General features: G+C 34.6%; 1 protein-coding gene across 2 annotated transcripts in view; it reads right to left on the bottom strand.

Annotated features, from left to right (window-relative positions):
• Positions 1-725: 725 nt before the first annotated feature.
• Amph (amphiphysin) overlaps positions 726-16354 on the bottom strand; it is a 113155-nt gene continuing 97526 nt past the window's right edge. Inside the window, exons 6-9 of one of the 2 annotated variants that reach the window (XM_083128690.1) lie at positions 15024-15055; positions 9786-9947; positions 9303-9445; positions 726-2549 (exon numbers count right to left, since the gene is read on the bottom strand). In XM_083128690.1, the coding sequence (XP_082984816.1) occupies positions 2469-2549; positions 9303-9445; positions 9786-9947; positions 15024-15055 (418 nt within the window). In that variant the 3' untranslated portion in view covers positions 726-2468. The remainder of the gene's footprint in view (positions 2550-9302; positions 9446-9785; positions 9948-15023; positions 15056-16354) is intronic. The other variant, XM_083128696.1, reaches the window with a different exon arrangement.

Raw genomic sequence — 16354 nt, 5'->3', positions numbered from 1 at the left:
ACTCAAGAATCCTCTGTTTGAATCCATACTTAACCCTTTCCTGACGTGCAATGGGGTTTTGTCCAATAAGATAGGCAACTGTCATAGCCTGCTCTTCGCTATGCACTCACATTGTAAATGAACGACTGGCTTTAATCACACCGCATCTTTTCTGCATGTGTGTTGTAACCAACTTTTTCAAATTCTAATTGTTACATGTTACGTTTTATTTGTTGCTGAATTTTACTTGTACTCATGTCGAATTATGTTACACTTACGCTAATACTCTTGAAAATAGCATTTATCAATTTATGTGAACATTGTGGAAATTCTCTACAAGGATCCTGCTTCAGATTTTGCAGTTCGCGACGATTTCAATCTGAAGAGGAAGTTTTTAGGTTATTTTCATTAATTATTTCTATATTACCTATTGAAAATATGTTCTCAGTAACATTTATTACAATATATTTTAATTTTTCTCTTTCAAAAATCTGTTCCAAAAAAAATTCGGAAATATGTATAAATTGTAACATTATATATCTGTGGAAAAAATGATATTTGGTAGATTTCAGAAAGATTTGGAAAATAATAACAAACTTCTTGGCAACACATTTTCTATGATTTTCTGAAAGACAGTAAAAAAAAACAAACCTGGTGTCAGGTGAAAAACATGGTATTTTCAGGCCTGTCAGCAAAGGGCTGGTCACCTTCATTGGACACACACAAAAAAACACCCTGTATTCTTTTAGGTAAACATATTTTATTCAAATTAATATAACAACTGTACAGATGGTTATGTATGAGTTGATTCAGCCTCACATATATACTTTACACAGGCACACCCAACACACATGCACACACATACAGTATGTAAACTCACAAGTACACATTATATTTAATCTTTTTTTTTACAAACACATGTCCAACCAGTCGCTGGCAAAAACTATCCAGTGGCACTTTGATAACGTGTTTACAATTAACACGGAAGAATAATTGACGTGGACCGAGATGTCCATTCCACAAATTCACAGCTTAAGACCAGGAAGACGACAAATCTAATTAGTAATAGGAAGAACATTTTGCTATACAAAATAAGAAGGAAAAAAGGAGCTGTAAGAAAAAAAACATCACTCACTTCTAATTAAAATTTATACAATCTAGAAAAAGAACATTTCATTGGCAAATACTTTCTAGAAATGGATGGACTCAACTAATACAAAACAACAATCCAAATATTAATATCAAAGATGAGATGACTTTGTCTTAAGGTAACTCACGCTCCACTCATTCTCAACGTATGTCCATGTTAGAAAAATCCTTTTAACAATTTAAAACATGCATCGCAAGTTTTGAAACACTTTGTAGTTCTATTACGAGAGAAAAAAATGCGATAGAACAGTATTCTAGACTTAAAATTGAGTAACAGTCGTTGGATACTGAATAAACAGTTTGCTCCATGATCAAACTTCTTAAAAGCATGTTGGAAGACTCATTCAGAGACAAAAAAAAGATCTGGAAGTCTCAATACGATGATAAACCTATGAGATTACTAATGGCAATGAGGATAGCCAAACTATCCACTATTATAGTTAACATGGTATATTTTCTTACATATTTACAATATTTGTTCTTAACCCAAGTTAACCTTCAAAGCACCCTACTAATAAAATTATATAAACAGATCATCTTGAAATGGCACTAACATTAAAAACAACCACAACCATATTCTGTACACGAAAACCCAAAATTAAAAATCTGAGCATTTTTATCGTTATCTTACGACTATCATAGAGTATGCTAACAGAGCATGCCTAGCCTAGATTCACACATGGTTTACCAAATCTGCTAAACCAGGGAGATGAGGGAGCATGAGCCATCTTAAAAGATGTAAAACTGTTTCTCCAAATCGTTCATAAAAGGGGGCAATAACGTATAAAGTACCGTATATAAATCTGTATAAGGCCATCAAATGATTTAAACGAGTATTCTCAAATCTCGAGATTCTCAGAAAAAAGTCACGAAATATCAGTCTCCAAGCCACGACGTGTAAAATAAATTAGTACACCTACAGATCTGCTAATTTCTATCAAAGTTTGTTATTGTTAAACAAATTATTTTTTATACATATATAAGATGCAGTTAACAGGACATCACTGCGATGTCCTCTCGTCTTCGTTTACCATTTTAAATCTATGCCAAAAAAAAAAGAAAACATTTTCCACTGCAACGTTATGTGTTCAAAAAATGAAACTGTAAAAAGATTACATTCTACATCTAATACGTTCACTTCGTTATTGGTTCAGGCACTTCGGAGGTATAAGGTACAAGTCCTTTGATTTCTATCAACATTGAGACGAAGCAACAATATGCAATGCACGCTCATCCCCACAAACTTGGGCCTCTTCTGGATTCTACTTTCACCTACTAAGTCTACAGACCTCACACAAATCTTTCGTATCACACTGTAACAATGGCAAGCAGCGGCATTTTCAGATGGGGCGAGTGAAGTTGGCCGGGAACATTCCTTTTTCTCCGGTGCTCTCTTTAATTCCCATTAGCCATCCTTCTTCCTGCAAGTACACCAACAGAAAGGTTGGTTACCACATGCATGTGACGGCAGTAACATTAATTTACTATTCTACTTGAGGCATCTTAATTTTATCATTTTGATGCAGACTGTTTATTTTTAATACATGCAATAAAACTTAAGATATGTAACGGAATATGCATAACTGAAAAAAACACCATAAAAAAACTGCAAAGTTTTTAACTTTTAACATTCCACAGTTTGTCAAGTTTTTAAATCTTATACGTACTGCATTTTGGAACTTTTATTACGTAATGGAGTGCAATCAATAGGACTAGGATTTTCATAGTAAAAAAAAAAGTAAAGCTCTCTCCTGTGCATAGCACCATGCCATGAAGGCGTATAGGGGGTGTGGTCAGTCGTGAGTGGGGGTGATGTGATCAGCATCACGTCCCTGACCACCTTTACCCCCCAGGGTTTCCCCCAGGTACCCATGTTATTCGACGCTGGGTGGGCGCTGGGGCCGCTTCCAACTTTAAAAAAAATTCCCGGATTAGAACCAGCCGGGGAACGAACCCGGGACCTTTAGCTTGGTAGTCAGATGCGTTACCGACTGAGCCACCGTGCCCAACCAGAATTTTCATGACTTAGCATATTTTCTTTGGTAAGGATGATGTGTTCCATACATAAATAGATTTTGGGTTCAAAAGCGGTAAATAAAATAAAATTTCGGTGTTATAGCAGTGAATAATCACATCAAAAGTGCTATATAAATGACATTTTGGTTTTAAAATTGTGAATATAATCCTAAGTTTGATTTAAAAACTGCACTTATTACACAAAATAAACTTATCCCTTCTAATAGCACATTTATGAAGTTACCAGAGTATTAACTTTATTCCTGTGTAAAGGGGTTTATTTTTGCTTCTCAAATATTTACAGCAGAATTAATCAATTTTACCGTGAATTGCATAACTCACAGGATACTTCAGACTTCAGAAAGTGTCGCATCGGTATATAAACGGTAAATTTCGTGTTTAAGAGTCAATTTCTCATTATTTCATGACAAAACAGGGTAGAAAAATGCACCTCAGACCTTTCAGAAACATGAAAAATAAACATTATAACATGTTATTTCATATTTCATGTTTTCGTCAAAAACGAAATTTGCATGCCTCTAGTGATAGAGCATATTATGATAGATTACCATTGGAAATTTGCTATTAAAATCCACTCTTCGCCGTATAGTTAGGCAACAATCTGTTTTCATGTTATCCACAGCCAAACTCCGCAATATGCTGCAAATGATCTTTCAACAAAAAACAGTCAGTAGTGCAAACTGCAATGTTAGTTTGCAAGGCGTGAATGCCACAAAGCACCGAAGTGACGCGAAAGTGAGCAAGACCACACAGATCACACCACTTTGGATTGTACTTACAGGCTTCTCTCTGGTACAGGTAACAGAGGCACCAGACATTTTGCTTTGTTTAGAGCTTTGAAAAATCACCATGGACTTGGAGGAAGGGAAATCGACATAGAGTACGTTTCAAATACGTTTGTTATTGAATTTCTTCATGACCAAACAAAGCAAATACCTCTGTGTGGCATAAAAATCCTGTAAAACCTTTAAAAATACATAAAAACCTAAAAAAAGGCTAAAATAGGTTCTAAGAAGCAAAATAGGTATTTTAGGCACTTAAAACTTCATCAGTTGTTGCATTTTTTGACGAAACGATGACATAACTTATTATTTCTTACATACCTGTAAAGGAAAAAATAGGTTCAAAGCCTAAAACCTGGGGTCTAGTGATGAGCAAGATTGAAACAGATTGAGACAAGCCCTTTCTACAAATACAATTTACGTTTGTATACTTTTGATGGAGCACTTATCATCATTGAAACCTTAGCACAATTGTACAGAAGAGCTCCTTTACTTGTAAGTAAATGATTTGCATTAGGACATATTTCAACAGAGAGGAGAATATTGAAGGAAAATTTCAGAAATATTTTGCGAAAAGTAGACTCCTCAAAGAAGAATCCTTGAAACTAGTTATGTGCAGTTTTTTGGGGGGATCTGGTAAAAAAAAAAAAATTCCTGGCCCGATCCATACTTTATGAGTTTAAGGTTTCCAAACAATCTTAGAATTTAGAATGGCTGTGCATTAAGAGTGCTTAATTTTCTAACCTTTCTTAGCACTCTAACTGTTGAAAGTATCTTGGAAATGACAAGTTCCATTCCAGAAATTGTGAAAACATAATTTCATGGAAAAATAGCTTGTAGAATTTGAAGTTTTGTCTGTGTCTCGAAATTGTGAATATTGCCCATACCAAAACCTAACTCTGGACATGGTGATCTTTACCAATTCTGAATGCTTGGATTTTTTTAATTGCTGTCCAGATTCCCTCCCTCCATCCAACCCCTTTCAAAACACATATTGTTAATGATTACGAGTTTTGAATATTGAACTCCAAGTAATGATTTAAAAGATAATTTTTGAATTGAAAATGTGTCATTTTAACATTATTTGCTAATATTTCTAGTAATATAGCATATTTACTGTAAATGTTATTGTGCTCTACACTTTTCTTATACAGTGAGTATATTGTACACAATAACTGGAAAAACTAAACATGTATTGTTTAAATATGTTGAACTTTTCTCTGCTGTGGCTGTTCATGATTTAACCATGCATCAGAATTCAAACTCAGTATCAGCACAATAGGTAGCTATGGTGCTATATTGAAAAGGAAATTTCAATTTACATATGCTGATGAATAGTGTTTATGTTCAAACAATAATAAATACCTTTATAATTATTATATTGATAAAAAACTAGAGATAAAAGTTACAAGAGCATCAATTATGCATTTGTTTAAAAGAACACTTATAACATATAAATGTTATTTATATGAATAAAACATTTCTATATTATCTACTTGTGAGGTAGAGTAAGTCTTTTTCTTAATATTTTTACATGCATCAGTTCTACATCTGAGTATACTCAATATGTCAATTTCTTCAACCAGGTTTACAAGATGGCTTCCATTCTTCAATTTTTAAAACTCCACATACGGTTAATTCACATCCAAAATGCAGAAGATATTTCTCTCACTTTTGTCTTATTTCTCAAAACATTCATTTGAGGTAATGCAATATTCATCTACAAGCTTGATAATGCAGATGCAAGCAGATAATAATTTCCTGCTTCCAATTTTTAAACTTGGCACTTTTCACAAGTTCCAAATCTTTTTTAAAGATTATGCCATTATAAAAGCATTTTTAAGCTTCTGTTATGAACAAAATGTCTCTATATAGTTTAAACAAACTATTAAAGATTAACTTGCAAAGCATAATCTTTCAAAATATCAAGATTTATACAAATACACTGGTCAACATGAAATTTGTTACAAGGAATGTGAATGGTGTTCTAAGGTAAGTCGATGGTGCTGAATTAAAAAATGAAATCAGTTTTTCCTATCGGGCTCATTTTTCTTGTTACACACTAACCTGTACCTAATGCAATTCATGAAAATTCTGCCTATTGGGCTGTGGTTTAACCTATAATTACTCTACAGATATTGTTGAATAACAGTCATTATATGACCATAGAATGACCAACACGTTCCTAAGGCCAGGGACTGCCTTTGATTAGGTTGTGATTCGAAGTTTCAGAATTCGTGTGTAGTGTTAGTGCATAAGAAAATGTCTTGTACCTGTGTAAATAGCCCCAATTCGTTTTGTTATATATGTGGAAAGTTGACATTTAAGTCACAAAAGCGACGAATTACCCCTCTTTTAAAGAAGTGCTACGAACTTTATTTTGGGTGTAAAGTTGGGGACCAAGACAAAACATACCCCCCCCCCCCCAATATGCTGTTTGACCTGTGTTACACTTCTGACAAGCTGGTTAAAAGGATCACGTCACATGTCGTTTGCTGTTTCCATGGTTTGGAGGGAACCATCCGATCACACAACAGACTGTTATTTCTGCCTAACCAAAATAGCTGGAATCACGTCGAAAATAAGGAACACTGTGCAGTACCCAAATTTACTATCAGCCATGAGACCTATATGCCACAATGAAGAATTGCCGGTACCAAAGCCTCCTGAGAATGTGACTGAGTAAAGATGAATGTCAAGACCAACACGGGGAAGAAAGTGCAAGAGGTGAAGAAACTGCTGACCCAACATTTAAAGTATCTGGTTCATCAATGGAGCCACACTTTTTGTCACAAGGGGATCTGAACGATCTTACGCGGGATTTAAATTTGTCTAAGCAACAGTCTAAACTTTCAGCATCGCGACTGAAAGGTTGGAATCGCTTCGCTTGCAATACGAAAGTGTGTTTTTTTCGTGACCGCCATACAATTTTCTCAGAATATTTCTCCCACGAAGGAGACATGGTTTTTTGTAATGACATCTCATCCGTTATGGCATGAATACAGTTCACACGATTGGCGTCTTTTCATCGATTCCAGCAAAGGTAGTATGAAAGCTGTACTTCTCCATAATGGAAACAAATTCCCATCAGTACCAATTGCTCATGCTGTTAACATGAAGGAGACGTATGAGAATTTGAAACAGCTTCTGACAAATATCCAATATGAGAAATACAAATGGAATATATGCGGAGATCTGAAGGTAATTGCAATTCTGCTTGGCATGCAACTTGGGTACACAAAGCATTGCTGCTTCTTATGCGAGTGGGACAGCAGAGACAGAAAAAATCACTATTGTGGGAAAAAATGGCTTCTTCGCAGTGAATTAGTGCCTGGACATGTGGCGAACACTCCTCTTGTTGACCCCAAAAATGTGTATCTCCCTCCAATGCACATAAAATTGGGACTAATTAAAAACTTTGTGAAAGCCATGGACAGAACTTCACGTGAATTCATGTACTTGCAACAGAAATTCCCAAGAATCAGCAAAGCCAAAATTAAAGAAGGAATATTTGTAGGGCCTCAAATAAGGGAATTGATGAATGACGAGAATTTCATTCAACATTTAACAGATGTTGAAAAAATTGCATGGTTGTCTTTTACAAGTGTGTGTAAAAACTTTTTAGGCAACCAGAAAGCATAGAAGTATCGCGATATTGTGTATGGACTAATTAGATCATACCAACGTATGGGATGTGACATGTCTCTAAAATTACATTTCTTGAATGATCAGCTGGACTTCTTCCCAACTAACCTTGGTACCGTTAGTGACGAACACGGTGAACGGTTTCACCAAGACATTGCTCTAATGGAAAAGCGGTATCAAGGCAAATGGAGTGCCGCAATGCTGTCCGACTACTGCAGGAACTTAACGAAGAGATGCTCCTGAGGCAAAGTTTCTTAGGAAATCGGGAAGGAAACATTTTTAGGTATGTTTATACACTTTCATGTTACTTATTTACTTCATTCCTTCGTATACTGACACAGATTTATTACCTTTTACGTTTGTAGCACTTTTGTGAAAGCGAGTCCTTTCGACCAATACATATAGAACATAGGCTGAGGTAGGAAAATACAAAAACATTTTTGCAGGAAATCTGAGCCCGATGGAGAAATTCTGAAATTAGATCTGCATTCAGGGGCTCAGCAACTTCTAGAAACAGCTTGTTTTGTTGTTGTAACATTCATTTTTTGTAGACCAGTGATATCAATCCTTCACCAATAGCCACATTTTTACTTATCTTTCATCCATCATGAGATTCCTCAAAGTCACAGACAACTAGTATTAGAGCTAGTACTAGTTCAAGCCAGATTTTTTAGTATGCGTTATCTTCAATTGTTTTTGTTTTATATTTTTGTCCATAAGTGCTTAACAGCTTGAATGTTTGTGTAGTAAATGTACATATTTGCTCTGTTACAGCTATTTTACTATGTATATCACAATATACTTATCTAATGATTACAATTGCCATTTTTTGAACGTTGATACAAAATACCAAGTATGACATCATATTATACATTGAACAATTTTAAAGAGTTGACCTTTGTATATAAACCTTGATGCCAATGCAAATGTGCACAATTTCAATAAATTTAATTATAAATTTGAATGTATCATATCTTTCTTGTCTGAAAGAACACATATGATTGAAGATATTTGTTTTTCATATTGCCAGTCAAAAATAACTGTTATGACTAAATTATAATAAATATTGCACACATGTGGAACTTTGAACTTAGCCTAACCATTTTCAATTGTTGTTATGACAATGTATTATTTTTATTGTCATAATGAACTTTTGTCTGTTCAAATTAATTTATGCAAAGTATACATCATAAAGGGGTGGGGAGGGCACACATTACTTTTTTTGTTGGGAGATCGTTACACCGGACTATGGTCGAGGATTCATGTTTCAACTCTGGATGACAAGATTTTAAGCGTTGGTTGGGATATACATAAAAGACTGTTCCAACTCAGAGTTCGGATTATTCTTTTCAATTGTTGCTGTTCTTGAATTCAAGTCCACCTTTTGCTTAGATAGGCTAATCTGGACTGGGCCTACAGTTCAACGTGGGTGCAGAAGTGTGCATCCACTGGGTATCAAACCAGGAACCTATGGATTGTAAGGCAGAAGTGCCATGAAGTGCCACTATGCCATCAATTGATAAACTAATGTAATAATGAAAGAGAAAAATACATCCTTTCTTTACCTTAGACCTTACCATTCAGAGAAAAATTAATGAAAACCAAAGCTCATACAATGTTTGTACGAGAGTGAAATCTTACTCATTACTTTGTAGTACGTATGTGCTCAAATGAACTGTACTGGATTTCTCGGCTCTTAGTGATACATACCTGTTCCTCTGGGTCTTCATACTCAACTACTCGGACTATTTCACCAACATCAAATGACAACTCGTCTGCATCCTCCTGATTATATTTGTACGTGGCCTTCACTCGGTACAGCACCCCAGGTGGGAGATTGTCTGTTGTGGCACCTGAAGTAGAAAGAAATAAAAGTTACTCAAATGAGATTGTTACTTATTAACTAACTTATAATGAAAAATAGATTCTTACTTTAAAAAATTTCAAACATAGATACATTAACTTGCTGAATTTTCATTCACCAAATGTAACTCTAATGAAATTGTTAATTTTAGAAATTAGTTGTCAAAAACAAATAATTACAAGTTAAGATACACTTCAAAATGCTGAAATCAACTTGCTTCATGCTAATCACTTCAAAACAGTCCACTATGAGCAAACTACAATATTCATTTACATCTACAAGAGAAAGAAAATTACAATTTGTTAATGTGTGTGTGTGATCCTACTTACCTACGGGTATATCATAGAGTTCTTCAATGTTTTTACGATCGCTATTTGTAGTAGGGAGTTTAGCATTACCATTTTGTGTTGCTGTATTCTGAATCTGGGAGTTTACCTCCGAGTTCTCCTGCTTAACATTTGTATTGTTGACCTCTGTTTGGGCCGGAACCACTAGAACATCACGTGACAACAGAGGTTAGACACATTTTCTGATAGTATGATTTGTTTAAAACTACTATGACTGAATTATGTATTCACACTATTGAACAAAAGAATATCAGTAGAAATGCTACAGAAAAAACTATTACTTCATTTGAAATACTAATCTCAAGATTGTTTGCAATTAAGAAAATACAAAATGTTAATTAAAAAGGTACATCATAAAATAGCTAAAAATGAACTTACAATTACATCATAAAGAAGAAAAATATGAAATATATTTCTGTAAAAATAATAAATTGTGTGTTTCTTGTTCACAAATAAACTTCACAGGAAAAAATCTACGAAATTTGCCAATTTGAGCATCTTACGTGGAGAGTGTGTTAAAAATTTGGTAAAATACTTTCAGTTTACACACAATGAACACATTTGCTTCAGGGGCCTGGGGAAGATGTCTGAAAACATACATGAGGAATTTTCCTGAGATCAAATATGCAAATGAAATGCTCTGAAGTATCACGAGAACTTCTGGTTTTAGATGTGAAACAAGATGAATACACATGGTGTTTGTTACGGCTTCTGTCCAATTTGCTTCATCAGTGTGAATGAAAAATATGATTTGTCAAAGCTATTTGGAGGAAATTTAACATTTTTTTGATCATCACAGCTGTCTGCTATAGATCACATGCCACAGACTAAATATTTATTATATTTAGTTCAAGACTTTCAGCATCTATATGAACCTCCAACACTCACTCAATAGTGATAAGGTATACAAACCACAGATAAAACCCTATTAAAAGGTTTTTCACTCCATGTAGTTTATTTTATTGTACATTGTATGTTTTATGTAACTATTTCCACTTATTATACTTCTTTATCCATTAACATACCTAAAGATTAGAAGATTGATCTAAAAACATTATGGATGAAAAATGTACTTTGAAACACTCTTCTAAAATAAGCAATTTGATTGTAGCTAATGTTTACAGTTTTCATAAGTTACCATTATCAGTTAATAAACTTGGCACATACTGTGTGCATAATATTGTATGACCTCATATAGTGAAAAACAAATTGTATTAACTCACAGTAATGACATGTATGTTTAAAAAGTATAATTATTTAATATTCTCCATTCTCTAGATGGTTTTCATTGGTAAGTGGTTATTAAAATTTGAGCTGAAAGTTAAAAACTGTTAAATATTATATTCATATTGTTGATTTCCTGCAATTGCCACCTTAGTGTATAGTGTGTACTACATTTGAAAATTTAACATTTGATTAGTGTGTATGCAAATTTGTAATTGTAGCGAAAGGGGTCTCTGAGTATGATATCAGGTGGAGGCACATACTGGTTCAGATCTCACTTAAAACTATAGGCCCAGTCCCGATTAGCCTATCTGAACAAAATACTTTTCAAGTAGCTATAACTATCCTCACAATGCAGAGTCAACAACAAAATTCTGGGGGCTTCCAACAAGAATCGAATGGGACCATTTTCATCAAAGGCAGGAGGGCTAACCATTTGCCTGCACTAGCTACATGCGTGAAGTAATTTTAGGTGATTCAAAGTTACAGATACATACTCACACACTCTAGAGAAGGTTATACACTGTAATCTTGATTGTATGCGTTTCAGGGGACTGTGGCACTTTACCTAATACATCACATGACAACTTTTGCACCAATACTGCATAAATACTTAAATAGAGTGGAGGGACCTTTACATTTTTGAAGGGACAGCAATGAAAACACTTAAGAAATGGAAAATATTGGAAAAAATTGGGGTACATCAGATACATCTGTACTGTATCCACCTTAAAACCACTGCATTTTATGAGATATTCACATTTTATCATTAATAAACTCCAGTGCGAGCCTCAGCTACTGGACGGGTCACAGGTAGCAGAAAGTGAAACCTCCCTCAGATATGAGGAAGGAAGGGGGGGCTGCAAATAAGGGGAAATCCAAATAAGCAGTCCCGGACCGAGGCGGCAAGGCTATCAGGGTGTGGAGGGTGTGGAGGGTGTCCAGTGGCATGGACATACTCTGCAATTACCAGATACCCATCGACAGCCTTGCGTCATGGAGAATAAACACTGCCAGAAAAGTGTTTGCCCAGAGAGGCTACGTGAGTTGGAACCCTGACAGAAAACAAGAGTGTACCTGAGGTGTACCCACAGGTGGCAGCTCCACCACTCAGGTGTAAGCTGTGATAGGCCCGATTAGCCGACAGCCGACAACATAAACAATTTGAGATAAGAAAGAAGCAAGCCAGACTGGAATGCCGACCCAGCCAGAAGCAGGAAACGGCAAAGGATGATGATGAAGTGTATATTTAGGATAACCTCATGTGCCAAAAACATACTTGTTGAAAGCATAAAATACACAAACAGCATGATAAAAGACACTAAGAGTTTGTCCAAACTTTCGACTCCAATCAATCATATCAGGGATCTTCAAGAGATGGCAAAGGGGATGGACACAGTTGAGGTTCCGCTAGTGCTAAAACTCTTAGTGTTTTTTATTGTGTTGTGTGTTTTGTGTCATATTCAACAAACATTTATCTCATGTTGTGTAAAAGTTGTCAGCTCTCTGAACTTGAATAGTGATAAATCTATGTGAAATCATAGTGGCCTGCTGAAATGTATAATACACATAGCACCATCTATTGATGACTTTTTATAATGTAAGTGTTTCCATGTTTCTAGGGCCATGGGTTTAACCAGTAAACGAATAAGAAAATTTAACGCCCCCATTTCTCCCCCCTTACGGGTTGAATTTCGGAAAATCTCTCCTCAGTAGGTGCTAACGTCATAACGGAAAGTCGTCAAATAACATGGGTACCTGGGGAAACCCTGGGGGTAAAGGCAGTCAGGGGTGTGGTGCTGATCACATCACCCCCACTCACGACCGGATCAAGAAAGTGTGGGGCGTTACCCCCGCACCCCCTATACGCCTTCATGGCATGGTACTAAGCACAGGGGAACCCTTTACCTTTTTTTACCCCCTAAACTTTCAGTTTCTACGTCCAGAGATTTAGGCTGTACAATGACGAGTCAGTTACTGAGGAGACACTATAAGATGAGGAAAAATGGGAACACCTGTATTATTAACATATTATACGAAGAAAAAACTATGCAGTTAAATTTCTTGGAACTTATGCAACAGTATAATTTTAAGCTGCTAGCTTGTAGCAAGTAAAATTGGAGCAGTTAGCGCATTTTCTCCTTATTGCATCACTCTCTATAAGCGCAGATCTTGAAATATTAATGCATACTTTCAAATATCGCAAGAGATACATATTAATGTATTTATGCTCAACAACAACTTCATAATACAAACACTGGCGCTACAATACCTTTCAAAATGTTAACTACACATAGTATTCAGTATTTGTATCTTGCTGTATGTAGTATGTAAAATTATCTAAACACCATTCACTAATCACAACTCCAGAGCAAAAATACTGAAGCATAAGTTTGCAAAGAATTAACATAAATGTTAAGAAAATGGTAGCAATATGTGCAATCTGCATGGCAGATGTGTGAATTGTGTAGTTTCAAAAATTTTGGCAAAAGGTATTTGATGAAGACTGCTGCTTAATTTGTCTATTGTTTCAACAATAGGGAACATATTAATTTCTTTTACACTATTACACTTTTACACAATTCCAATACTGATATCCTACTATTATAATGTTTATTTTTAACCATTTTTTAACACAAAAGACAACATAATGAAAATATAAACTACAGAAACTTACAAAATTAAATTTAACAATATCAAATATGAGTGATTCTTGATGTTTAATAAAAAATTAGTGTTCATAAGATGCAAAATCTTCTAAAGAAAGCAACATGCAACGTTAACTGCAAACTATGTTAGCTAGATCCATAAATGAAGAAATGCACAAAAGAAATGCATGCGCAAATTATTAATTTTTTGAAGAAAAAATGTGACACAGACTTTGTATTTAAAATTCAGATGAATATATTACAATGTACTACTTCATTCATTGCTATGTGCCTGTACTTTTTAATGAAGCATTGCACAAATATTTTACACTGAGTTTTTAAGTATATATTCCATTAGCATGTTTTCCTACAATCTCGACTGACTGATGTTACACACAAATTACGGAAGATGTACCCTAACCAAGTTAGTGATGAGAAAATGAATTTCAAAAAGCATTTGAGAAAGAGGACATATGATGAGAGAGGTATCACACAATTGACAATAACACATCTTCAATGTGCAAGATGTTTGTTGCTAGCCACTTCATTCTGACTTCATAGAAGTTCCACTTAACAGTCACTCTTCACATTTCTGCTGCAATTACTGGCTATTACACTATATATTGCTAATATTCATCTTTCTCCTCATATTTATACTATTTTACCACTGAGTAAATTTTCTTTACTGTCACTCTGTAGTAATATATTAATATATTTCTGGCTCTAATAAAAAATTGATGCAATCATACACACCTAATAATTATCTGGTGATTATTAACTGATCTACATAAAGTCTCAATTTAATTGATATGTAAAGAGAAAACCATCTTAAAAACTTAACATTAGCATAGACATCTCTATTTCAACTGGTTCTGCAAGGTTGATTATATTTAATCTGGTTAGTGCATGATGACGAGCAGTAACCAGTGAAATATCATACCACTCAAAAGTAATGTATGAGCAACTTGGGAGTAAAACATAACCCACCCACTGTTCAAAATTGAGTTAACATTGGATTCAGTTGCTATACAATAGTGAATAAAGTTCCTTCAATAGCTGCTGATGTCCAGAAACACATGGGAGCATCTGGGAAACCCATAAGCCACAATCCAACTTTCACCTACGTTTTTCTCAGTTTCATATTCTTGTGAGTTATCAAGTTTTACTCTTGAGCCACTCGTGTAATAGTATTTCACGAGGTTAAGAATTCTTAAGTAAAAAAAAATATATAACATGAGCACAAAGCAATGACAAAAAGAACTGTGTCACATTTCTTTCTCTTCTCTTATTATTGTTGTTAGTGTGAGCTATTCAACAGTGCAACAATACAAATGTTCATTTTGCTTACCTTTTGTTGGAGATGCTGGAGGGTTTATCAAGCTATGGGGAGAGAAAAGAAGGAATTAAAAATAATAAACATTTTTTAAGTAGCTGAATGTTATGTATACAATATTATATTCAAACACAACTACAACAAATTGATCACAGAACCAAATTGTACACAATCTAAATGCATAACCAATAAAATTTTAAATTACATTCATGCTTTTGTGTGGAAAATCTCTCTTTCATATGCTTTCCAGTTTTCATAATTCAAGCAAATGCAATAAGGTGACTTGTCTAATAATAAGCACTAACTCTTAAAATATTAGAGGGCCTCCCCGATGGTGCAGTGGTATCGTCGTCGCCTTGTAATCAAGGTGTTCCGGGTTCGATACCCGGTGGAGGCACATGTGGTTCGGATCCCACTTTAAACTGTAGGTCCAGTCCCGATTAGCCTTACTGTGAATAAAGTGGACTTACAACACCAAATGAATCAATCAAAATATTAGAATTAGTTCTTCATTTTGACAACAAAATGCCCAAAGTTTATACCCATAGATGGAGAAAATTTTACAAGTAGTCAATACAATGTCAATCCTACACCTAATAACTTCACAGCCACACTTCTTTAACAAATGCTTACTACTAAAATTACAAAATATCATAATTCACCTTTTTGTGAATTTGCTAAGAGTATAACTGACACCACAACTTTGATGTGTTTTGTGAACTTGCATGCTTAAAATATTGGGAAAATACTCCCAAGGGATGTTCTAGACCACATTTTAATGATGTCAGTTCCCTCATATCTATATCATAAGAATCAGTAAATTTAGCAAAAGACAAGAGTTATAAAAAGTCATAGCTCACATTTTTATGCTTTACACTCTTTTTAAAATGTTTAGGTAGAGGGCATTCCATTGTCATGGGTGGGACGCACAGATTACATTTTTGATACAGTTTCTGTGGAATGAAATATGAAACTTAACACTGTTGATTAAACATAAGTACCCTTAAAATACTTGCCCACATTTATATCTATAAGTGAACTATTTTGTGTCACGGGTGGGAGTATGGGACAGATAAAACTCTGCATCATTACTTAAGAAATTTATTTTAATTTCTGTGAATTGCCAAATGATGAAAAATAAATTATTTAAGACAAAGAGAGAAGATAATTGACCTTTGAATATTCTAGTGGATTGAGGGGGAATGTTAACAGTTAAAAGAGAAATTAATTGTGTTTTGGTGTTACGGGTGGGATGCAATAGAAAACAAAAGTAAAGCAAAAAGTTAAAATAAACGAACAATATGTAAAATACCTTCTAACTCGATTTTGTATAATACTTGCATTTT

This window comes from Lepisma saccharinum, chromosome 1 (assembly GCF_977018435.1).
Source record: "Lepisma saccharinum chromosome 1, izLepSacc3.1, whole genome shotgun sequence".
Lineage (NCBI taxonomy): Eukaryota > Metazoa > Arthropoda > Insecta > Zygentoma > Lepismatidae > Lepisma > Lepisma saccharinum.
This window is presented reverse-complemented; position numbering and strand designations above follow the sequence as displayed.